This window comes from Balaenoptera musculus, chromosome 1 (genome assembly GCF_009873245.2).
Source record: "Balaenoptera musculus isolate JJ_BM4_2016_0621 chromosome 1, mBalMus1.pri.v3, whole genome shotgun sequence".
Lineage (NCBI taxonomy): Eukaryota > Metazoa > Chordata > Mammalia > Artiodactyla > Balaenopteridae > Balaenoptera > Balaenoptera musculus.
In genome coordinates, this window is record NC_045785.1 from 40,617,461 (window position 1) to 40,644,852 (window position 27,392).

At 40.6% G+C, this 27,392-nt stretch overlaps 1 protein-coding gene across 1 annotated transcript in view; it reads right to left on the bottom strand.

The window, feature by feature from the left end:
• Positions 1-27,392, bottom strand: part of AGBL4 (ATP/GTP binding protein like 4) — a 1,270,110-nt gene that overhangs the window by 518,551 nt on the left and 724,167 nt on the right. Inside the window, exon 5 of the mRNA XM_036855931.1 lies at positions 20,778-20,994. Within this exon, the coding sequence (XP_036711826.1) occupies positions 20,778-20,994 (217 nt within the window). The remainder of the gene's footprint in view (positions 1-20,777; positions 20,995-27,392) is intronic.

Genomic DNA, 27,392 nt, shown 5'->3' on the forward strand with positions numbered 1-27,392 from the left:
TGTTGCAGGGACCCCCAAAAGTATGGATTTAGGAACTGGGGATTCTGAGAAGACAATGTAGAGGCAGTTCTGCCTATTTAGCTCTACTCATTCTTTCATCCCTCCACCAGTATCGCAGGCCTTGTCTTTTCCCACACGGCAAGCTGAGGAGCTGCAGTTACACCAAAGCACACCAAGTAAGCAGCAAATCTAGGATGAAGTTACCAAGTGGGACAGCAGAAAGAGGCAAAAGTTATTAGCCCCTGCCTCACCCAGTCTCCACTATGATTCTGCAGGCACTGCTGTTTCCACCTGGAAGGTTAGGTGTGCTCAGTTCCCGGGCCAGTCCTGACAAGGCAGGGAGTACAGAAGCAGGCTTAGTCTTCCCTACAGTTGGGATCTTGTTGTTTTACGCTAGAGCACACACCTGAAGTGAGGCCCTGATCCTTACACGCCAATGGAGTCAGAGTTGGTCACAGTGCCTTTCTTGAAATACAAGGTCAGTCTCCACCTAAACCTGGAAAGCCCCACCTCAGAGCCTTACCGTCTCTTCTCCTAGAGACTGGAGCATGCTTGCAGGCCCCAGAGAGTGGTGAGGGACTGAGGGGAGAAGCTATAGGTCATCACCCACCTGATTCCAATACCAACTGTTGCTTGGAAGTTCTTCCTGACACGACTGAACCTCTTAGAAATACATGTGAGTTTGCTACACATTTCTGGATACTGAATGTTCTGGCTGAACCTAACACATTCCCCAGAATCGCCTTCTTCCCCATTTTGGTGGCTCTGCCATTCACCAGCTCAAAGAAGCCAGACACGTAGACGTAATGCTTGATTTCTCTCTTCCCTAACCTATAATATTCAGTTAACCACAGGTTCTGTGAATTTTAACTCCAAGATTGTTTGTGAATTTATCACTTTTTCATTTTTCTTACTGCTGTCTTACTTGTTAGAGAACTCCCTAACAGTGTTCTCCGCCACCCTCCACGCAGCAGCCCAAGTGTACATCATATAAAATTAGTTTGACTTCGTCACTCACTGGCCCGTACATTGACAATCGCACCACAACCAGAAACAAAACAAAACAAAACCCTAGGCTCTTCCTTCCATTCTAGTTTCTCTGTGTGCCTTTCAGGCCCCTTGACTGTGTCTTTAAAACTCCACCAATGACTCCTTCCCTGGCTCCACAGAAGGAGAACAGGAGACATGAGCTGTCTGAGGTGGGAACAGCTGCTGTGGGGAGTAGGGAGCTCCCCATGCCTTAATGCATGTCTGTAGAGCCTGGATAGTCACCCACTGGGATGTTGTGGAAAAGCTCTGCTCTTGGACGAGAGACTAGTTACATGCCATATGAGGGTAAATTCTGTCCTGAGGAGACTTCTAGGGGTTTCAGAATAGCACATAACTTGGGGACAATAACATATCCCCTTTCTCTCCCCCAACACACATACTGACATCTGCATGAGGAGGCCCCACCTCAAGGAAAGCTGCTTCTCCTCTGAGACCAGCCTGACCCACAGCCAGCTGAAGTGGGAGGCTGTGCTGGCATTTTTTCCTGTGGTCAATGTAATCAGTACAGACATTCCAAGTGAATAATTTAGGTCTCCTAAAATAAACCAACTGGAGCCAAGATTATCAAATGTGGCTGTCTACTTTGATGGTAGTAAGCACATAAATACCAAATCTCACTCCCTTCTCTTGTAAACACAGCTTTTTAGGCACTGTTTACTAAGTGATGAGACAAAGTCTTAAAGATAACAAAAACAAACACTTTGCATTTGTGTAGTTCTTTAGAAATTCAATACACTGTTAAGTTACAGTTACCAATTGAGAAACTAATGTGTATCAGGCAATATGGCAACTGATTTATAGACCTGATCTTTTTTTAATCACAGACTTTTGAAACAAATTATTTATGCTTACATCCCAAGTCCCAGCTCCACCTCTTACTAGCCATGTGATCTTAGGCAAGTTAATTAATCTCTCTGTACATCAGTTTCTCAATCTACAGAAGGGACAGAGTAACAGAATATGTCTCAAAAGGTTGTTGTGAGAATTATACAAGATATTTACATACCAAGAGCTTAGCTTTCACTTCGTGTGACACATATAAGCACTCAATAAATTTTAACTTTGTTTTACATTACTCCTGACAAATGCCATGAAAATTAAAGGTTTATTTTTCCAAAATGTGCAGGTGAAGAAACAGGCTGAATAATGTGAAGTAAGTTGCTTAATTTCGTAATGAATTAGTGGTGAAGCTGGGATTCAAATGCTGATCTGACTCCAAAACCTCCACATTCTGTTTCCATTTGAGAGAGAGGCATGGTGGTTGTTACTACTGTGACCGTTGTCGTCACTACTGTCACCACTAACAGCATTTAATCATAATGCCTCCTCGCATGGGCATGGTACTGTCAAGCCTTCAAAGAAAGTGTAGATCCGTTATTACAAAATTACAAACCCTTAGGGCTGTAGGTGACTCCATGGAACCTCAGCCACACTCCTCATCCCAGGATAGGAGTCCCCTCCCCATCTCTGTGGCACCCTCGACAGGTGACCGTCTGTCCAAGTTGGACCTAATCAGTTCTGAGAAGAAATAACCAAAGAGGCTCATTCCTGGGCAGAGCAGGGCTGGAGAGGGCAGAGACCCAGTTACGTGTGGGAGGCTCCAGTACTGAGGAAGATCTCAGAGATGGAAACACACCTATCACTCCTCCTGACCATATTCAGGCCCTCAGATGGCACAGAGGGAGGTTCCTGGAGGAGGAGGCCTTCCTAGACGTAAGGAAGGGTGGAGCTAAGGGAACGGCATCCAGATGAGCTCCACACACTCAGAGACAACTAAGGAGGAACAGGAGCCCAGAGCAAGAACGAACACCAAGAGAATCTAGAGCCTTGCCTCATCATTGCTTGTACCTTCATCTGCTACCTTGTTCCCCAGGTCTGTACCTGCAGGGTGTAACAGAAAACCCAAAATAGAAGAGGGCCTATGGCCTTGTTTTGGGGGGCAAAGATGTGGAGAAGCTAGAAGGACTGAATCGGCCTCCCCAAGTAAGTTAAAGGCAGGAAGCCCAGGAGAACAAGGGTAGGATCACGGTCACAGAGAAGAGGAAGGCAGGCTGGGTCATGAGGCAAGCCAGGAAGGAGGCAAAATAGAGCCCCAAGAGGCAGCTTTGCCCTGAGAAGGAACCCTGGAGACTCCAGAGAGTAAAGGCCTCCTCACCTCCGAGTGAGTGCTTCCACAGTCCTATTAGATCCCCACAGTAACACAGAGTAGTCAGTAAAAGGATCCATGCAGAATACAGAGCCTACATTTTGAAGTCAGACAAACCTGGGTACAAAACCCTGGTTCTACCACATGCTAGTTATGTGAGCTCAGGCAAGTAAGTTAATCTGAGCCCTGGTTTCTTCATCTGTGTAGGGGAATAACAATAGCAACATACTGGTAGTCCTAAAGATGAAATGATTATATGAGATAAGGTGAAAACAGAGCCTGACACATAGTGTATGGGGAGAAAATGGTAGATAACATGACTAAAAGCGTTCTTCTTTGTCGAAATGCAAAGAACGTAAGATTCCCAATCAGGAAATCAAGATCATACTCTCGTAGACTACATACCTCTTCTGTTCTTAGGCCTCAGCTTCCTCAACTGGGAGAAGAAGGTGTTAGAAAACTAATCTTTCAGGGTCTTTCTAGGTCTAAACTTGTATGACTTCAGCCACTTGCAGTACAGGCATCATGAATGAGAGAAAGAGATGAAAACTCCCCGCCATGTATCTTCCCCCAACTCCTGTAAAACGTCAGCTTGGACAAACAATATCAAGCTTGGGTAATACTCTGCTGACCTAGATAGACAAAGTTAGGAAACTTTTAAATATGTATGAATATTATTGAATGAAAAAGAGAAGGCTAATTCAAATGGCTGCAGTACATAATAATATCTTATTATTATCCACTTTAAATGTAGGAAATACACTAGAAACTACCTTTCCTATAAAATAGAATATGAAGAAGACAATACCTCTATTCTCTTTTTAGCAAATAACTGTCTTTTATTGACAAAGTTTGGTAAATAAGCCAGAGAAATCAAATTATATTGGGGGATGAAGTTAAATAATTTAGAAAAAAGTCCAACATTTAATAAATTAATCCAATCCAAGGCACAGTAAAGAAAACAGGTGGGATTTTTATGTTTCCTTTTCTGAAATGATATCTCTTTGGGAAGGCAAAGAAGGAATCTGAACATTTTCAGCAGTTTCTCCTTTAAAGAGAGATGTGAATTAATATATCTATGCAACAAAAAATTCTTGAGAACTTACTGGTGAACCCAGCAACTGAACAATCACAAAGTGGAATAAAATCCATGTTATAGCATGTATCAGTACTTTACTCCTTTTTATGGCTGAATAATAATCCATTGTATGGATATACAATACATTTATCCATTCATCAGCTGATGGGCATTTGGTTGTTTCTACTCTTTGGCTATTATGAATAATGCTGCCATAAATGTTCATGTACAAGTCGTTGTGTGAACATAAGCTTTCAGTTCTCTTGAATATATACCTAGGTGTGGAATTGCTGGGTAATGGAGTAACTCTATGTTTAACATTTTGAGCAACTACCAAATGTTTTCCAAAGCAGCTACACCATTTTATATTCCTACCAGCAATGTATGAGGGTTTCAATTTCTCCTCATTCTCCCCAACACTTGTTATTATCTGTCTTCTTTTGTTATAGACAGTGTAGAAGCTGGGATGTGATATCTCACTGTGGTTTTGATTTGCATTTCCCTGATGGCTAATGATGTTGAGTATTCCCTTATGTCCTATGGGCCATTTATCTTCTTTGGAGAAATGTTTATTTAGATCCATTGCCCATACTTAAATTGGGCTTTTCGTACTTGAACTTATTTTCTCCCATTCTGTAGCTTGTCTTTTCACTTTCTTGACGTATCATTTGCGGCACAAGTTTTTAATTTTAATAAAATCCAATTTGCCTTTTGCTACTTGTGCTTTTGGTGTCATATCTAAGAAACCATTGCCTCACCTAAGATCACAAAGATATACTCCTATGTTTTCTTCTAAGAATTTGATAGTTTTACTTCTTACAGATAAATGCACATTTAAATAATATTTTTGGCCAATAAAAAAGAGAACAGGGAAACAGGAAAGGGAGAAAGCAGCGGTCAGCAGTGTTAAAGGCAACCGCAGCAGCAGCCTCATTGGGAGAATGTCCAGTCACCGGGAGGCCCTGGCAGGTAGCTCATGACCCATTTCCCTCCCACCTCTCCTCTCCTACCTCTGGTAACAATCCTACAGAGACAAGCAGAGCCCTGGGAGAGGGTTACTGCAACCTCAGCCGTGCCAGCTAAAGGACTCCCTGGGAAGTTCAACAGCTTGCTCTGAGAAGGAGCACAGATTCTAGCCTGGGGCTGGCCATCAGTCAAATCTCACCTGTATTTTCCAATTTCAACTGCAATGGTGTGGGGTGACTCATACCCCTCCTTTGCCAGGCCTGTGCTTTGTCCTTGCTATGGACTGTAAACAACATGTCCCATCATATTGTTCCCGAGCCGTCACTGGTTGCCGGCACAGTCACCAAAAGGAATACAAAGTGAACTTCTTGAAAGTAAGATTGCAGAGTCTGAATCAAAATCATTTTGCAAGTTGCTTTGAAATCCTACCTTTATGAGACCTTCTTTAAGCCAATAAATTAAAAAAGGCCAAAAGTTGTAGTCAGTGATTTGGTTTTTTTTTTTTAACACCAGAACAATATTTCTGAATGCTAGGAAATAGGATTCTAGGAAAATGTCGAGTTCATTTATCAAGTCTCCCTGCACCAGGACATTTTTGTTAGGAAATGGGTAATAATGATCTGCAACTGATTCTGTTTTCTTTTCCCTAAGAGCCTTTAAGAAGTCACCCACCGTGACCACTCTTCTGAGTTTCCAACCACTGTCATTGTAACACTTTTGTCTTTTAGGAATGCCAAGAGATAATGTCAGAACTAGTTGATGATGATTTTGATTCCTTTTTTCCCCCTTCTCTTTTCCTTTTTATATTGATGGATGGTGATTTATTCTAGGCAGGGATGATCCCCAAGGGAGCTCTAAGCAGTGGCATTAGCACTGGGGACTTATCCTGGGACCCACCACCAGCCATAGCTTTCCCCAAACTGTTTCCTTTGACAGACCCAGGCCTTTCCTCTCTGCACTCCCAAACCTCCTTCTCCACAGCATTCAGCCAATCTTGAGCATGACCTTCTAGATATCTTTCCAATTCGTACTCTCTACCACATCACCAAAGTCCTTCTCACCCATTAAGTGTCTTAAAAGAGACCTTAAATAGTACCTCACCTATACAGTTCTTTCTGATTCCCCAGTTTGAGTTAGGAGACTCTTCCATGTTCCTACAAGTTCTTTTCCCACTCCTCACCAATCACCTACACCTTGGTTTCTTCCATACAGATATTACCACTTATGAGTAGGATGCCTCAGTTTCCTCATCTGCAAAACGGGGATAATAGTTGTACCTGCTTCATAAGGTCGTTGAGCTGATTAAGTGAGATAATAAAGTACCTAGAATATGCTTAGTATGTAGTAAGTACTCTAAATGTTACCTGTTCTCATTTTAATATGACAAATTGTATACCTTCGGGGAGCTTAGAGTCTGGTAAGGGAAATATGGTATTACAAATGCATTGTATCCAAGTAATAACAAACAACTCAGGAGGCACTTTCACATCTGTTATCTAACATCTACTAGAAGCCTCTTGCCGTGACCATAACCCTGAAGCTAAATCACAATGCCTAGTTTGCAGATGAGGCTTAGAGAAGTTGACATATGAAAGATTGAAGGGGCAGAGCAAAATTCAAATCCTACTATGGCTCTAGGCCTCATGACCTTTTTACTTAAATTATGACGGAATAATGGGTTTCTCTGGATATCTACTGAAAGGAGGACTAATGTATGAGGAAACAGAGGCCCAGAGGTTACACAGTTAGTGAGTGGCAGAGTCAGGGTGCTAACCCATGTAGCTCACACTACTGATTAAAGCATCTAATTTCCTCCTCATTGCCTTGTAGGTGCTCAGTTAATGTCTGCAGAAAGAGTAGAGAAGCAAGCAAAGCTTGCAGACGGGTCTGGGAGTGAGAAGCAGTGGACCGCAGTGGACAACCTATGGGTCAGCAGCGGGGCTTCTGGCTAGAGCTGTCCCACTAACTCACTGGGTGACTCGGGGAGGTTACTGCCCCTCTCTGGGCCCCAATGTCTCCAGCTGTAGAAAGAGGGATAAGTTTGCAAACATTGCTAGCAGCTGAGTCCTCTCTTCAAACTGTCTAAGGGGAAGGCCAGTAAGTAGGGGCTGCACTGTTATGCATGGCAAGGGAGGGCAAGAGAGGCCAGTGCCCTGACTTCTTAGAAGCCCCTCTTTCCCCCCCCCTCCTCAGTGACCCCTAAGGTACTGTTCAGAGCCCAGATCTTTCCTTAGAGATACAGGGAGCATGGTTTTAAAACCCCAGAACTAGAGACACGCAAGATTCTTCTTGGCTTTCACATTCTATGACTCACGTAAAAGAAATGACCTTGGGCCCTAATGTTATACACCTTCTGATTCAACAAAATGGAAATGTGCTTCAGAGGACGTAACAAAATATGACCACACAGTGAGGTACCAAGAAGGAATTTTGGCTGCAACAGCACAAATTCTCCACCTGCCCCTAGTCCTATTCATACCTTAAATACAAAAATATTCCCTAAATCTATGACCAGAAGAAGACAGATATTGAATGAACAACCAGAAGAGTGATAAGCATTTTAAAAGGAAACAGTATGTTATAGATGCATGAAACAGGCTCTCAAACTAGTCTGGGGAACAGTGCATCAGGGAAAAATTCCATGAGGAAGTGATGTTCAAGTTGGATAGTGAAAGCAGAATAGGAAGTAGTTAGGCAAAGGACCATAGAGAAATGACATTTCAGGTAGAGGGCCAGTGTGTATGCAAGTGAGGGAGAGAATCCATGGCTCACAGAAAAAAAACTGTAGGAAGGCCAGTGTGGTTAGGGCATGAACAGCAAAGTAAGAGGGTATGAGAGAAGCTGAAGAAGCAGGCAGAGGCCAGATTATGCCGGATCTTGCAGACCATGATAGAATTTGTTACCTTAGCTTAAACAGAGGCCAGGTGCTCAATGGGTCGTTTTCACAGATACTGAAATCACTCAACATGGTGGCAGCAAGGTAGTGAAAAAGATAATTATGAACCAAAGTCCTCCATGTTTGAGGGAAGGGTCCAAGAAGTGAGCAGATGACAGCAATAAGAAGTGGTAGTGGATTATATAGACTGATGGCATAAAGTTCAAAATATGTCTTTTTATATGATGTCTTTTTTAAAAGGAGGGGAAAGAATGATCTAAAAATAGCAATCTGTTAGCAAGAAGGATGCCATCTGGCAACCTAGCTGGGAGGTTATTCTGTCTCTTGGTCAGGTACCAGCGAATCAGTGAGGAAGTGAGGGGAAACACAAGGTTAGGAGGAGGTCTGGGACTTTCTGGCAGCCATGTAATGCTGACATAGCTGTGTGAGTAGAATAGAGAGAGAGAGAGAGAGAGGCTGGAAGCTATTCACCTCACATCTTGTGCTCTTACGCTAAAGAAGCTGTTGTAACTTCCTGAGACACCCGGATAGTTTGAACTAGGGCACTCACAGCAGAGATAAGGAAGACACAGATTCTAAGGATATTGAGTTGTAGCCTTGATCATACCTGGTGACAGATAGTATGTGGTGAGTGAATAAAAAGGAGTTAAATAGGACAGGTTTCTGACATGGGCAACAGGCAGGATGGTGATGCATTCACTGAACTGGAGAAACCCAGGTTTGGAACAGGTATGTGGTAGTCGGGGTCAGCCTCTGCAGCTTGAGGTATAGCAGACACGTGTCTACTTGTTCTAGCAGAGGGAGAACCCAGCTAGATTCCCCACATCTCCTCTTCAGGCCCATGTTTGCCCAGAGCTGAGGTTTAGAGTGGAAGGACCACCTACATCAGTAGGGTAGGTTGGAAGCCCCTCAGCCGGATGCTGAGAGGATGTATCTGCCTTCAATTAATTTGGACTCTTTTTGGAGGGAATAGTAAAAACTATGCCAAGAGAGTGGTGACTTGTGAAGTGGCCTGCTGGAAGGGAGCCAAAACCACTAAGCTTGTTTAATTTAGAGTGTCTGATCAGAACAAGGTTTGGTGCAGATGGGGGTCCATAGAACTCTCCTGAGAGGTAGATTAGGGACTGATAATTGAGATTACTGACTTCCAACAATTACTCAATTTAAAACTCAGCCAAATGTAATTATTTTTCATACATTTGTTTGGTCATGTTGCCAGCTGCAACTCCATGATGTTTTACTTCAAAGGGGAAGAAAGAACAAAAGGAGAAGGAAGAGAAAGAACGGAAGGGGACTACCTTATTTTGAAGATATCATGCTGATCAGAACTGTGCTGGCCTCTCTAGCCTCTTTTCTGTGGTATTACCTTCTGTTTCTTGTTTCCTGCCCACAAGGTCATCGGTTACCTCTAGCTCCTTTCTGAGATCCTGGCCTTTCCACACAAGTCCACACAAGGATTGTAATGGAAGCTGCCAAGCTCTATATCTTAAATGCTTCCAGAATTCCTTATACTTATCCACTGTGCTCCTCTCCATCCTTACCTAGCTTTCTGGCTTTCTCTGATTATACTATGTTCTCTATCTTCTTCACTTCAGCTTTATGATTTTGCATTTTTTGGGGGGCAGGGTCTGACTCCCAGATTCTTAGTTTGGCTTAGATTTTGAAAATCTTTCAAGATACGGCTTTCAGAATGTTCCCTTTGCCACCAGACCATTCTCACTGTGACTTTGCTGATCTGGGAGCCAGTCTCACGAGAAGGGGTTGGAGTCCTGGTGGGAGTTCCTATTGCCCAGGGTCCCCATTGTAGAGCCCCACCTAGCCAGACCCTTCCCCAGAGACTGCTCCTTTTTCTAAATTTTGTCCTTTGCCATATGGTTCTCCCTCACTCATCATGGATTTGAACTAGCCATTTCATAAAACTTTACATATGATCCTTATGGACAAGATGGAGAAATGGGGGAAGGGACTACATTTTGTTTATCTCTAGATCTATCATGGCACATGGTACATAAGAGATTCTAAATTAAATTGAACTAAATTGAATTTAATTGAGTTGACTTGGAGACAAGTAAAGTCTTGTTCACTTAGGTGACTTATGCTACTGGGGTTAGTAGCAAAATCAAATTCAGGGATTGAAATAAAAATGTCAAACTAGGCATTCCACAGAAGTATCTGGTAATATACATGGATCTCTGTTCTTAGTCTCAGGTCTTATCCTGTTACAAACACTTGTATCCTTGCCTTAAACTAACTCTTAAAAAATATATTCTTTAAAAATTCTGAGTGATGTCACTAATGTTGCAGATAAGAGTATCCAAGAATCAAAATGATCACAGCAGCCTAGAACAAAGGACTAAAACCAATAAGTTTAAACTTAGGATAAGTGTAAGAGGTCACAATTATACTTGTAAAATCTATTAGTATAGGCCAATGTGGTATCCTGGATCAGTTCCTGAGACCAAAATAGGATATTAGTGGAAAAACTGACAAAATCTGAATATAGTTCTGTAGTTTAGTTAATAGTAATGTACCAATGTTAATTTATTAGTTTTGACAAATGTTTCATGGTTATATACGATCTTTTAACTTTCTTTTTTTTTAATTAGTTTTTATTGGAGTATAGTTGCTTTACAATGTTGTGTTAGTTTCTACTGTACAGCAAAATGAATCAGCTATACATATACATATATCCCCTCTTTTTTGGATTTCCTTCCCATTTAGGTCACCACAGAGCACTGAGTAGAGTTCCCTATGCTACACAGCAGCAGTCCCCAACCTTTCTGGCACCAGGGACCAGTTTTATGGAAGACAATTTTTCCACGGACGGGGGTTGGCGGGGGGTTGGGTGGAGGATGGTTCAGGCGGTAATGTGAGCGATGGGGAGCAATGGGGAGCGGCAGACGAAGCTTTGCTCGCTTGCCTGCTGCTCACGTCCTGCCGTGCGGCCTGGTTCCTAACAGGCGGCAGACCGGTACTGGTCCATGGCCCGGGGGTTGGGGACCCCTGCTATACAGTATGTTCTCATTAGTTATCTATTTTATACATAGTATCAATAGTGTATATATGTCAATCCCAAACTCCCAATTCATCCCACCCCCTCCTTTCCCCCCTGGTATCCATACATTTGTTCTCTACGTCTGTGTCTCTATTTCTGCTTTGCAAATAAGATCATCTATACCATTTTTCTAGATTCCACATACATGCGTTAATATACAGTATTTGTTTTTCTCTTTCTGACTAACTTCACTCTGTATGACACTCTCTAGGTCCATCCACGTCTCTACAAATGGCCCAATTTCATTCCTTTTTATGGCTAATATTCCACTGTATATATGTACCACATCTTCTTTATCCACTCATCTGTTGATGGACATTTAGGTTGCTTCCATGTCCTGGCTATTGTAAATAGCGCTGCAGTGAACATTGGGGTGCATGTGTCTTTTTGAATTATGGTTTTCTCAGGGTATATGTCCAGTAGTGGGATTGCTGGGTCACATGGTAGTTCTATTTTTAGTTTTTTAAGGAACCTCCATACTGTTCTCCATAGTGGTTGTATCAATGAACATTCTCACCAACAGTATTAGAGGGTTCCCTTTCCTCCACACCCTCTCCAGCACTGTTTGTAGATTTTTTGATGATGACCATTCTAACTGGGGTGGGGTGATATTTCATTGTAGTTTTGATTTGCATTTCTCTGATAATTAGTGATGTCGAGCATCTTTTCATGTGTTTGTTGGCCATCTGTATATCTTCTTTGGAGAAATGTCTATTTAGGTCTTCTGCCCATTTTTTGATTGGGTTGTTTGTTTTTTTGATATTGAGCTGCTAACAGTAGAGAAAACTGGGTGAAGTATATGTTGAAACTCTCTATACGTATTATCTTTCCAACTTTTCTACAAATTTAAAGTTATTCCAAAATAAAAATTTATTTTAAAAAAGACTATTCAAGAAATAAAAAATAAGTTTTATTTAAAGAACAATAACAAAAATTTACTACATGAAGGCCTCATTGTTAAAAGAAGCGAACGTAAATTCTGGCTACATTTCTAGCGATCTAGGATCCAGAGCAAGAGAGGCAATGGTTCTATTCTGCTGTGGCATGCTTAGATCACCTGCAGAGTTTTACATTCAGTTCTGGTATTTTAAGAAGGAAATTAACAACCTAGATCATGTCTAGAGGACAACAAAGAAGGTACAGAGTTTAGAAACCATGGAATATGAAGAAATGTAGAATTACGAGGGAGGAGAGGAGGAAGAAAGGGATTAGGTTGGAGAAGGGAAGATTCATGAGGGGGCTGTGGCCACTGTCTTGCTATCTTTGCAGGCCTGTCCAGGGGCTAGAGGAGCAAGTACATGCAGGGTGGGCCCAGAGGGTGGTGGTAGAACCAAAGAGAGGAGGTTACAGGGAGGCAGCTCCTTCTGGGGATGGTATGACTTATTTGTCATTGGGATAGAGCTCAGGCTGCCTCAAGAGGTACGTGAACAGTGGTTGAAAAGTCATATTTCTCGAATGTTGAGGAGATGCCGTTCTATACAGTTTAGGTCCTTGCCCATAGTAAATGCCTAATGTATTTGTTAAATTTGAGTGTGACCCCTATAGTCTTTGCCAACTCTGAAATTGTGTGAAATGTTAAGATCAAAGAGACAAGCTTTTCTGGGTATTTCTATGACATTATCATTACTATACGTGTGTCTTGGTAGTAAAGTTTTCCTCCTAGTGCTCTTGTCCTGTGAAATATCTCTGCCTGAGAAAAGGAAAGCCAACTGCACAGACAGGCAGGAGTTAACCTGACTTCTAGATCAGCTGCCATCAGCAGAGGCAGCCTGGAGATGGAAGGGTTAAGTGCCACAGTGATCAGATTCCCTCCTGCCTGGCTCCTCACTGCCCTCAGGATAGCGTCCAAATTCTTTAGTTTGGCATTCAAAGCCCTCCTGACCCAGCCTCCACCTACCTCTCATTCTTTCCCAATCACCATTCCTCTTGTTCTTCAGCTGACCCTGTGCTCTTGTCATTTGGAACCACACTAAATAGTCAGGACTCACCAGGCGTCTCAGCCTCTGTATCCATGTTTTGATTCTCAATTCAAGATGCCTCTTTCCTTAATGCTTCATTTCCTCCCTTGTGCCTCTCCTCTGCCTCCTACTTCTATTACATCAAGTTTCTTACCATCATTGCCATTATTAGCCTTTATGTCTGTGACACCCAGTACATGGAGTATTTCTTAGGGGCAGGGTGTGTTTTGTACTCATCTTTCTGTCTCCAGCACCCAATATAGAGCCTGACAGGTAGAAGGTGTTTACTAGATATTTGTAGTATTGAGGAATGGCTTTGGAAGAATTTAGTAAATAACTGTATATGTGAACAGAATACTTCCTTATCCAGGATTGGTTTAGAGTCCATTCTTTGGGGTCCACAAAGGCGTGGCTTCAAATCCCAGCTACATGATATAGACAAATTATTTAATCTCATTGTATCTCAGCTTTTAAAAATGCAAATGGGAGAAGATAATACTTATAGCCCAGAGCTTAAATGCTTCCTTCTAAGTGAAGACTTCTCCTCAAAATGTATTTCCTTTCCTGATTTAATTTCTCCAATACTGTCTGTCTCTTTCTACTAGAATGTAAGCTCCATGAAGGCTTGTATTTATGCCTGTTTTTACTGCTGTATCCCCAGAGCTTAGACAAGCTGGTTACATGTTAGGCATTCAATTACAGTACTAACCATATAACAGGGGTGTTGGGAGGACTGAGTGAAAGGATGCATATAAAAGTCATAGCATTGGGTCTGGCACATGCTAAGCACTCAATAACTACCACTGTTATAAAATAAAGGGCAGATTGAGAGGCAACATTACAACAAGCTAATGAGTGACTTAGAACATACAAAAAGATGTCATCAACATTTGAACCATAATTTACGTTGAAGTTGGAAGGGATGTTTGAAATAATCTGGTCTGACTTTCTAAGGCCCATAGAGAAATGTTTTTCCCAAGGTCATAGAGCTAACCAGTGGTAGAGCCTAGACAATATTATTTTCATATACATGATTTTCTAGTGATTCCCTAAAATACACTATCAGACTATTTTCTTTGTTAGACACTTCCTTTTGGCAAGTGTCCCTAAGTATGGGAATCACTCTCTCCATCTAATACTTTCAAAACACACACACACAAGTTATGGGTTCCTCTAGTCCAATGGCATTTGAAAATAATGCCATATTTCACCATGTCTGACAGTACAAGGGCTATATGACTTAAAAACTCATGTGAGTCAGTTAAAATCTAATTCTGGCTATGTTGGAATGAGAATATTGATAAATGCTATCCCCAAAAAACAAATATAAAGTTGGACAAAATTGAAACAAACAACCATTTCAGTGCTTTGGAAACCGACCAAATTGACAACAATCTCAAAACTATTATGTTTTAAAAACTGCTGAACTTCAGGGAATAAGAATGGGAATATATGATGTTCTGTCCTGGATTGGTTCCATCTTCCCCCAGGCTTGGTGAATGCTAGGACAGGCCAGGCTGTGAGGATTGGCAGCTTCTCTGTCATGGTCGAAGGGACTCAGTTAATTTGGAGAAGTAGGCAGTGCCCAGACCCAGCAGCACTGTCTGTGGGCAAGTGAGGAGGGCCCACAGTTGCATAGCTGGGACAAGAATACGCTGGCTGAGACCGGGTGCAGACTCATCAGAGACCTGAGAAGAAGCCTAAAGCAGCAGCGCACACATGAACAACCTTGAGGCTGCACATATGCACACAGGGAACACAGCACAAAAGGGAAAGTAAAAGCCAGGGCAGACTTGAAAACTGCCCAAACTTTGTGCTCCCCATACCCACACACAAATCCACTGTCAGAGGATGGAAGCCTTACAGACTCAGAGTAGATGAGCACAATCTCAGTCCAATCATAGCTGACCTACACAGACACAGAGTTGACTCCCTGACAATTTAGCCTTGAAAATAGGAAAGAAAAAAGAAAAACTGAGTAGAGGCATTGGAGAAAGGTGCCAAGATAGTTCACGGGTAAAAGGTTAGTCTTTTCAACAAATGGTGCTGCAACAATTGGATATCTATATGCAAAAAAAAGTGAACTTAAGGCCCTTACCTCATGCCATATATAAAAAATTAATTCAAAATGGATCATGGATTTAAATGTCAGTGGAAATTATAAAAATTTTAGAAGAAAACATAGGAGAAAATCTTTGTGGCCTTCAGATGGGCAGCTTTTAGATAAGATTCCAAAAGCATGATCCATAAGAGAAAAAACTGATAAGTTGGACTTCAAAATTAAAAACTTCTATTCTGGGCTTCCCTGGTGGCGCAGTGGTTGAGAGTCCGCCTGCCGATGCAGGGGACGTGGGTTCGGGCCCTGGTCTGGGAAGATCCCACATGCCGCGGAGCGGCTGGGCCCGTGAGCCACAATTACTGAGCCTGCGTGTCTGAAGCCTGTGCTCCGCAACGGGAGAGGCCGTGATGGTGAGAGGCCCGCGCACCGCGATGAAGAGTGGCCCCCACTTGCCGCAACTGGAGAAAGCCCTCGCACGGAAATGAAGACCCAACACAGCCATAAATAAATAAATAAATAAATAAATAAATTAAATAAAAAAAATTTAAAAAAAAAAAAAAAAAAAAAAAAAAAAAAAAACTTCTATTCTTCAAAAGACATGGTTAAGAGAATGAAAAGGTATAGATTAAGGTATAGGTATAAGGTATAGATTAAAGGTATACATTAGGGGGGGATTTTGCAAAGCATGAATCTGACAAAGGACTTGCATTCAGAATAAAGAACTCTCAAAACTCATTATAAGAACACAACTCAATTTTTAAAAAATGGATAAAAGGTTTAAACTAACACTTCAGCAGAGAAGATATATGAATGGCAAATAAGCACATTATAAGATAATCAACATAACTAGTTACTAGGGCAGCACAAAGTAAAACCACAGTGAGATTTCACTACATACCCACTAAAATAGCTGTAATGAAAAATATAGGTAATTCCAAGTGTTAGCAAGCACATGGAGAAACTACAACCCTCTCTCCTACATTGTTGGTAGGAATGCAAAATGGCACTACTAACTTGGAATGCAGCTTGGCACATTTTTTGTTTTTTGTTTTTTTTTTAAGTTGAATGTGAACTTATATGAGCCAATGATTACATTCCTAGAAATCTACCCAAGAGGAATGTGATCACATGTCCACTCAAAGATATGCACATGAATGTTCATAATAGCATTATTCATAAGAGCCCCAAACTGGAAACAATCCAAATGTCCATCAACTGGAGAACAGAAAAAGAAAGTGTGGTATATATTTTCAATAGAATACTATTCAGCACTAAAAATGAATGGACTACGGACGGATGTTACAACATGAATGAACCTCAAAAACGTAATGCTATGTGAAAGGTGCTAAATGTAAAAGACGACTAAATAGTACATGATTCCATTTACAGGAAATGTTCAGAAATGGCAAATTTACAGTGTCAGAGAACAGATGAACAGTTGCCTAGGGCTGGGAGTGGAAGTGGGGATTTACAAGGGAACTTTTTGGGATGATGAAATGTTCTAAAATTAGATTGTGGTGATAGTTGTAAAACTCTATACACTTACTAAAAATCACAGAATTTTACCCTTACAATGGGTTAATGTTATAGTATGTAAATTATACCTCAATAAAGGTGTTAAAACAACAAGAAAATAAAGACCTTTCCTATGATGTATTTAACTTAAATGTCAGATTGTGGCTTTGATGTATGCACAAAGGGATTTTGTTTGCTGGTGTTAGAAAGGGCCACTGGTAAGTAACAAAATAAAATGCCATTTTGGATGATATAATTAGTAGCAATAGCAGCTATGCCCATGGTGATTAATAGTTCCAGCACTAGAAATTCAAAATCTTGCTTCCTGCCTGCTCTCTCTAAGAATTGTCTGTTGACATGTTTAGCCTTCCTACTTGTAATTATCCTCCCTCCAAATTGGAGTAGGGATTAACTAATTATAGTGGTGGCTTCAGACACAAGCCACATCAAACGCCCTGGTAACCGAGAACTGTCCTGTCTGCAAGAGTATGCCAGAAGGCCTTAACGACTCTGGTATCTGCTTCGAGACCCAGATCAGGGGGATGGAGCCAACCCACAGAGCTCCCCTAATCTAGTTTAGCCAGCAGAGGTACACCCTGCACTTCCCTAACTTTACTTTCTTAAGATGTAGCTTTGGATAAGGTATAATCCCTTTCTCAAAATCTACTATCTATTTTAGTAGGCCCAATGTGGAAAGGAGCAATGAGTCCATCAAAGTGCCAGGGCACAGCATTAGAAGCCATGGGTTTAAATATTGGCCTAGTCATGAACTAGCCATGTAGCTTTAGCCAAGTAACTTATTAGCCTTAGATTATTTATCCCCAAACTGGGATAATTCTGCCTACCCCACAAAACTGTTGTGAGAAACAAGAAAGATAGTACATATAAAGTGTCTGACCTAGTGTCTGTGTGTTGAATCAGAATAAAGGATACAGCCATAATTCTTTAATATGACAATCAAGGTTTTTCAGAGTTTGGTCCTTATCTTCCTGTCTATCCTTATCTTCCAGTAGGAAGGTTCCCTATTCCAATCAAACCAGACTTCCGACCAACTATCATCATGCAATGACTCAGGCTGTTTCTTGCTCTCTGGGCTACCTTCTCGCCAACTCTGTATTCAGTAATCCTACCCATCTTTCAAGACTCAGCGTAAAGCCCATCTTCTCCATGATGTTTAGTCTGACCATAAATTCTTTAAACAACTCATGGGATCCTTAATTATATACTTTAAAAAACATTATATATATTTTTTAAATGTCTTCTTTCCTCTGGTATGGAATACATTTCTGGAAGTACACCATGACTTGTATACTCCATTATATATCCCTACAGCACCCCTCACAGTGTCTGAAGTAGGACAGGGGTCTCGAATTATTTTATTCTAACTGAGGAACTCCTCAAAGAATAATTTTAAAACCCCTATCAACTTCAACTTTCTCATTTTATAGATGAAAAACTTGTCCCCAGAAAAGGGAAGTAACATTCAAGGTCATATGAGTAGTTTGGTATTAGAGCTGGACACATAATTCAAGCTTCTTATGGCAGAGACTTCAGGATGTCCTTCAATATTAATTCACCTCCATATCTATAGGACTACTAATTTTTAGCTAGAAACATGGTCACCCAGAATGAAGACTTCATTTCTCATCCTTCCTTTAGCTAAGTGTGAATATGAGTTCTATCAAATGGGATAAATGTGAAAGTGCCACAATACTGTATCTTCTCCCTTCTTCCCCTACGTTCTTTATCTTGCTGCCTGGAACATGGATGTGACAGAATTCCACATTTGACATTGAGTTTGAGAGCCACATCCCAGGGATGGCAGGGCAGAAAGCTGAAAGAACTTGACTCCCTAAGAGTTTCGAGGAGCAGAGCCACACTATCAGCTCTGGATTGCCTACATCTAGACTTGTATATGGAAGAGAAATAAACTTCTATCTCATTTAATGAGCTGTTATTTTAGGTATGTATTTTGTATATTAGTTATTGGAAGCTTCACTTATCCTATTATTCCTCCTATCAGCTTTCTGATGTTCTTAGCTCTTCACATTGTCTCTAGATATATCTTAATTCATTCTTTCATTCATTCAATAATTTACTCCATAGCCATTCAATGTACACCTACATTCTGCCTGGCATAAATCTAAGATAGGGCTGGAGTGGACACAAGAATGAAACGAACAGATCTCACCCTTAAAAAGTCACAAGTATTGAATGAAACTCTTTCTCTCTTAATTTATATCATAAGTCATATGTCTGGCAAACATTCGTCTCAGGATTTCTCCAACAGTCCCATCTGAAATAATCTCACTGTTTGCAGTAATACATTGTTGATCAGACCATGTGTGACTAATATGTTCTATTTGGCTCTCTACAACCACTCTCTGCTCTTCTCCATCATTTTCTTTGTTCAGGGAAACTTATCTGTATGGATTACTTCAGTGGGCTCTCTTGCCCTCTGATTTCCAGTTGCGTTGGCCAGTAGGGACCCCTAGCAGTAGATCAGCGGGAAGTAAGAGAATGAGCTCTATGTACTTATTTTTCTCAGCTCCCTCCCTGTGGGATCATCTCAGGCTAACTTTTTTCCTCAACTGAAGGTCACTGTTCCACTCAAGATGGCCCACTGCATGACTCTCTACTATTGGGTTCTGTTAACCATTTCATCCCTTCACACCCTTTGAGCTGTTACTAGCCCCAGGGAACTGCACTATACCCCGTGGTTTCTGTACACAGTGCCCTCACCTTGTAAATAGCCCATTTATTAAGCTCTCTTCAAATTATCCTAATGTGAGGCTGCCATCTGTTTCCTACTAGCATGCTGACTCATACACCATGTGTCCCAATTCTCAGTTCAAAAGATATAGGCACCAGATATACATGGCACCCATCAGAAGCACTGTTAGGGAGAGGATTAGAGTAGAGGGAAGATATTCTTTACTAGCAACTGAAGTATTTCTGACCGCAGAGAACAAAACCTATGCATCCAATGTGAAGGACACTTTCAGATCCTGGGATGGGCAGGGAGAAAAAGAGGAAAAGAGAGTAGGAAAGTGTGGTAGGCAGAACAATGCACTCCCTCTCCCAAAATGTCCAAGTCCTAATCGTTGGAACCTGTGAATATATTACCTCACATGAGAAAAGGGACTTTACAGATGTGATTTAGTTAAAGATCTTGAGATGGATATATTATCCTGGATTATCTGGGTGAGCCCAACATAATCACAAGTGTTCTTATAAGTGAAAGAGGAGGGCAGGAGATTCAGCATCGGAGTGGTGCAGCATGAGAAAGACTTGATAAGTTAATGTTGACTTTGAAGACTGAAAGGGAACCACAAGCCAAGGAATGCAAGCAGCCTCTAGAAACTGGGAGAGGTAGTGGAATGAATTCTCCCCTAGAGCCTCCAGAAGGAATACCGACCTGTTGATATCTAGATTTTAGCCCAAAGAGGCCAATTTCAGACTTTCCTGAACTGTAAGATAATAAATTTGTGTTGTTTCAAGCCACCAAGTTCATGGCAATTTGTTATGTCAGCAATAGGAAACACATAGAATGTAAGACTGAAATCTCCAGACCCAGAAAACTAAACCTGGGGAAGGAAGAAGGGTTGGGGAACTAATAGATGGCAGAGATAGAACACATTGTGGACAGCACAACCATACTGCACACCACTTGCTAACCTACACTGCAGTCAAGTTAAACTCACTAAAAAGCAAATTTATTCTTCATCTCATAAGCTTAGACTCATAAAATGCTTTCACACCTTTTGTAACACCCAGTAGAGCCTTCTTTTTATCTCACAGTTCTGGGGATTCACCAGAACTTTTGTATTTTGTTAGAGAGCTTTATCAGCTTCATTCAGAAGGACACACATCTGCCTTATCCTATTCTTTGACATCCTGGTGGCAATAGTAGCAAAATATTACACAAAAAACCTATGATTTTTAAAATTTCCAGAGCATATAGTCTACAAAGCACCAATATCTATTATTTGCATTCTATAAAAACCATTGCTAAGCTCCTCCCCCAGCTTTCCCATTTCTGAATGGGTCTTACCACACTCTGACCCAGCTGCTCCCGGAAGAAGTAATCCATGTTTCTCTTCTGCAGGCTGTCAAGGTAATGCTGAAAGCGAGTGTACGTATATGGGTAGCAGTAAGCAAACTGGTAAATATCTTCTTCTCGGTCAAAACAAAATGCAAAGGACATCACGTAATTCTTCCTATGGTCTGGGCAGCGGTAGTAGTAAACATTTTTAGGTGGCAGTCTTTGCCTGAAAAATACAAAGAAATTTGGGCATATCAGACAGTTGTTCAAGCTTCAAAATGTAATCAGTGGGAATAAATGCCCAAGACTGAAACTGTAACATCAAGAAACCTAGGTGGTGGCTAGGGACAACAACATATACCAATCTATGATCAAAAAGCGATTGGAGACTCCCTCTTCCAAGAGCACTGGAGTCACAACGAACTGCTGAAAAATCAATGAAAGGAAGACACTGGAACTCACCAAAAAAGATACCCTACATCCAAAGACAAAGGAGAAGCCACAATGAGACGGTAGGAAGGGCGCAATCACAACAAAATCAAATCCCGTAACTGCTGGGTGGGTGACTCACAGACTGGAGAGCACTTATACCACAGAAGTCCACCCACTGGAGTGAAGGTTCTGAGCGCCACGTCAGGCTTCCCAACCTGGGGGTCCGGCAATGGGAGGAAGAATTCCTAGAGAATCAGACTTTGAAGCTAGCGGGATTTGATTGCAGGATTTCGACAGGACTGGGGGAAACAGGAACTCCACTCTTGGAGGGCACACCACAAAGTAGTGTGCACATCAGGACCCAGGGGAAGGAGCAGTGACCTCATAGGAGACTGAACCAGACCTACCTGCTAGTGTTGGAGGGTCTCCTACAGAGGCGGGCATGGCTGTGGCACAATGAGAGGACAAGGACACTGGCAGCAGAAGTCCTGGGAAGTAATCTTTAGCATGAGCCCTCCCAGAGTCCGACATTAGCCCCACCAAAGAGCCTGTAGGCTCCAGTGTTGGGTTGTCTCAGGGCAAACAACCAACAGGGAGGGAACCCAGCCCCACCCATCAGCAGACAAGCGGATTAAAGTTTTACTGAGCTCTGCCCACCAGAGCAACAGCCAGCTCTACCCACACCAGTCCCTCCCATCAGGAAATTTGCACAAGCCTCTTAGATAGCCTCATCCACCAGAGGGCGGAGAGCAGAAGCAAGAAGAACTACAATCCTGCAGCCTATGAAACAAAAAACACATTCACAGAAAGACAGACAAGATGAAAAGGCACAGGGCTATGTACCAGATGAAAGAACAAGACAAAACCCCAGAAAAACAACTAAATGAAGTGGAGATAAGCAACCTTCCAGAAAAAGAATTCAGAATAATCATAGTGAAGATGCTCCAGGACCTCGGAAAAAGAATGGAGGCAAAGATCGAGAAGATGCAAGAAATGTTTAACAAAGACCTAGAGAAATTAAAGAACAAACACCTAGAAGAATTAAAGAACAAACAGAGATGAACAATACAATAACTGAAATGAAAACTACACTAGAAGGAATCAATAGCAGAATAACTGAGGCAGAAGAACATATAAGTGACCTGGAAGACAGAATGGTGGAATTCACTGCTGCAGAACAGAATAAAGAAAAAAAGAATGACAAGAAATGAAGACAGCCTAAGAGACCTCTAGTACAACATTAAGTGTAACAACATTTGCATCATAGGGTCCCAGAAGGAGAAGAGAGAGAGAAAGGACCTGAGAAAATATTTGAAGAGATTATAGTCGAAAACTTCCCTAACATGGGAAAGGAAATAGCCACCCAAGTCCAGGAAGCATAGAGAGCCCCATACAGGATAAACCCAAGGAGAAACACATTGAGACACATAGTAATCAAACTGGCAAAAATTAAAGACAGAGAAAAATTACTGAAACCAGCAAGGGAAAAATGACAAATAACATACAAGGGAACTCCCATAAGGTTAACAGCTGATTTCTCAGCAGAAACTCTACAAGCCAGAAGGGAGTGGCATGATATATTTAAAGTGATGAAAAGGAAGAACCTACAACCAACATTACTCTAACCAGCAAGGATCTCATTCAGATCTGATGGAGAAATCAAAAGCTTTACAGACAAGCAAAAGCTAAGAGAATTCAGCACCACCAAACCAGCCCTACAACAAATGCTAAAGGAACTTCTCTAAGTGGGAGACACAAGAGAAGAAAAGTTCCTACAAAAACAAACCCATAACAATTAAGAAAATGGTAATAGGAACATACAGAGCGATAATTACCTTAAACGTGAATGGATTAAATGTTCCAACTAAAAGACACAGGCTCACTGAATGGATACAAAAACAGGACCCATATATATGCTATCTACAAGAGACCCACTTCAGACTTAGGGACACATACAGACTGAAAGTGAGGAGGTGGAAAAAGATATTCCATGCAAATAGAAATCAAAAGGAAGCTGGAGTAGCAATACTCATATCAGATAAAATAGACTTTAAAATAAAGAATGTTACAAGAGACAAGGAAGGAAACTACATAATGATCAAGGGATCAATCCAAGAAGAAGATATAACAATTATAAATATATATGCACCCAACATAGGAGCACCTCAACACATAAGGCAACTGCTAACAGCTATAAAAGAGGAAATCGACAGTAACACAAAAATAGTGGGGGACTTTAACACCTCACTTACACCAATGGACAGATCATCCAAACAGAAAATTAATAAGGAAACACAAGCTTTAAATGACACAATAGACCAGATAGATTTAATTGATATTTATAGGACATTCCATCCAAAAACAGCAGATTACACTTTCTTCCCAAGTGCACACAGAACATTCTCCAGGATAGATCACATCTTGGGTCACAAATCAAGCCTCAGTAAATTGAAGAACATTCAAATCATATCAAGCATATTTTCTGACCACAATGCTACGAGATTAGAAATGAATTACAGGGCAGAAAACATAAAAAACACAAACACATGGAGTCTAAACAATATGTTATTAAATAACCAAGAGATCACTAAAGAAAACAAAGAGGAAATCAAAAAATACCTAGAGACAAATTACAACGAAAAGACGATGATCCAAAACCTATGGGATGCAGCAAAAGCAGTTCTAAGAGGGAAGTTTATAGCAATACAAGCCTCCCTCAGGAAACAAGAAAAATCTCAAATAAACAATCTAACCTTACACCTAAAGGAACTAGAGAAAGAAGAACAAACAAAACCCAAACTTAGTAGAAGGAAAGAAATCATAAAGATCAGATCAGAAATAAATGAAAAAGAAATGAAGGAAACAATAGCAAAGATCAATAAAACTAAAAGCTAGTTCTTTGAGAAGATAAACAAAATTGATAAACCATTAGCCAGACTCATCAAGAAAAAAAGGGAGAAGACTCAAATCAGTAGAATTAGAAATGAAAAAGGAGAAGTTACAACAGACACTGCAGAAATACAAAATATCCTAAGAGACTACTAGAAGTAACTCTTTGCTAATAAAATGGACAACCTGGAAGAAATGGACAAATTCTTAGAAAGGTATAACCTTCCCAGACTGAATCAGGAAGAAACAGAAAATATGAACAGACCAATCACAAGTAATGAAATTGAAACTGTGATTAAAAATCTTCCAACAAACAAAGTTCCAGGACCAGATGGCTTCACAGGTGAATTCTATCAAACATTTAGGGAAGAGTTAACACCCATCCTTCTCAAACTCTTCCAAAAAATTGCAAAGGAAGGAACACTCCCAAACTCATTCTATGAGGCCACCATCACCCTGATACCAAAACCAGACAAAGATACTATAAAAAAAGAAAATTACAGACCAATATCACTGACGAATATAGATGAAAAAATCCTCAACAAAATACTAGCAAACAGAATCCAATAACACATTAAAAGGATCATACACCATGATCAAGTGGGATTTAGCCCAGGGATGATGCAAGGATTCTTCAATATATGCAAATCAATCAATGTGATAGACCATATTAACAAATTGAAGAAGAAATACCATATGATCATCTCAATAGATGCAGAAAAAGATTTTGACAAAATTCAACACTCATTTACGATAAAAACTCTCCAGAAAGTGGGCATAGAGGGAACCTACCTCAACATAATAAAGGCCATATATGACAAACCCACAGCCAACATCATTCCTAATGGTGAAAAACTGAAAGCATTTCCTCTAAGATCAGGAACAAGACAAGGATGTCCACTCTCACCACTATTATTCAACATAGTTTTGGAAATCCTAGCCACAGCAATCAGAGAAGAAAAAGAAATAAAAGGAATCCAAATCGGAAAAGAAGAAGTAAAACTGTCACTGTTTGCAGATGACATGATACTATACACAGAGAATCCTAAAGATGCCACCAGAAAACTACTAGAGCTAATCAATAAATTTGGTAGAGTTGCAGGATACAAAATTAATGCCCAGAAATCTCTTGCATTCCTATACACTAATGATGAAAAATCTGAAAGAGAAATTAAGGAAACACTCCCATTTACCACTGCAACAAAAAGAATAAAATACCTAGGAATAAACCTACTCAGGGAGACAAAAGACCTGTATGCAGAAAACTGTAAGACACTGATGAAAGAAATTAAAGATGTTACAGACAGGTGGAGAGACATACCATGTTCTTGGATAGGAATAATCAATATTGTGAAAATGGCTATACTACCCAGATCAACCTACAGATTCATTGCAATCCCTATCCAATTACCCGTGGCATTTTTTACAGAACTAGAACAAAAAATCTTAACATTTGTATGGACACCCAAAAGACCCCGAATAGCCAAAGCAGTCTTGAGGGAAAAAAACGGAACTGGAGGAATCAGACTCACTGACTTCAGACTATACTGTAAAGTTACAGTAATCAAGACAGTATCGTACTGGCACAAAAACAGAAATATAGATCAATGGAACAGGATAGAAAGCCCAGAGATAAACCCACACACCTATGGTCAACTAATCTATGAAAAAGGAGGCAAGGATATACAATGGAAAAAGACAGTCTCTTCAGTAAGTGGTGCTGGGAAAACTGGTCAGCTACATGTAAAAGAATGAAATTAGAACACTCCCTAACACCATAGAGAAAAATACCCTCAAAATGGATTGGAGATGTAAATGTAAGACCGAATACTATAAAACTCTTAGAGGAAAACATAGGAAGAACACTCTTTGACATAAATCACAGCAAGATATTTTTTGATCCACCTCCTAGAGTAATGGAAATAAAAACAAAAATAAACAAATGGGACCCAATGAAACTTAAAAGCCTTTGCAAAGCAAAGGAAACTACAAACAAGACAAAAAGACAACCCCCTCAGAATGGGAGGAAATATTTGCAAACGAATCAACGGACAAAGGATTAATCTCCAAAATATATAAACAGCTCATGCAGCTCAATATTAAAAAAAACAACGCAATCCAAAAGTGGGCAGAAGACCTAAATAGACATTTCTCCAAAGAAGACATACAGATGGCCAAGAAGCACATGAAAAGCTGCTCAACATCACTAATTATTAGAGAAATGTAAATCAAAACTACAATGAGGTATCACCTCACACCAGTTAGAATGGGCATCATCAGAAAATCTACAAACAACAAATGCTGGAGAGGGTGTGGAGAAAAGGGAACCCTCTTGCACTGTTGGTGGGCATGTAAATTGATACAGCCACTATGGAGAACAGTATGGAGGTTCCTCAAAAAACTAAAAATAGAACTACCATATGACCCAGCAATCCCACTACTGGGCATATACCCAGAGAAAACCATCATTCAAAAAGACACATACACCCCCAATGTTCATTGCAGCAGTATTTACAATAGCCAGGACATGGAAGCAACCTAAACGCCCATCAACAGACGAACGGATAAAGAAGATGTGGTACATATATACAATGGAATATTATTCAGCCATAAAAACGAACGAAATTGGATCATTTGTAGAGACGTGATTGTATCTAGAGATTGTCATACAGAGTGAAGTAAGTCAGAAAGAGAAAAACAAATATCGTTTATTAACGCATATATGTGGAACCTAGAAAAATGGTACAGGTGAACCGGTTTGCAGGGCAGAATTAGAGACACAGATGTAGAGAACAAACGTATGGACACCAAGGGGGGAAAGTGGCGGGGGAGGGGGGTGTGATGAATTGAGAGATTGGGATTGACATGTATACACTGATGTGTATAAAATGGATAACTAATAAGAACCTGCTGTATAAAAAAATAAATTAAATTAAATTAAAAACTTTAAAAAAAAAAGAGACTGGAATCTGGCAGTACTTTGTTCAAATTCCAGCCCTATCCTTTATCAACTGTTTAAACAACGCAAAGTTAAAAATGAACAAGTTTTATTCATCATTTGTTCTTATTTTGGGCACATATTATACACCCAGGCATTGTGCTAGATTACTGATGTAAAATGGTAAATAAGATAGGTCAGGTATTTGTCCTCATGGAGTATATATCCTGGTAGGGAAGCAGTCAATAAAATATTTTAAATAAATATACAATATAGTTACAGACTCAAAAGTATCTTGAGGGGAAAGAGTGTGATGCTATAGTGACATAAATAGGGGAGGATTACTTTCCCCAAGGAAGTCAGGT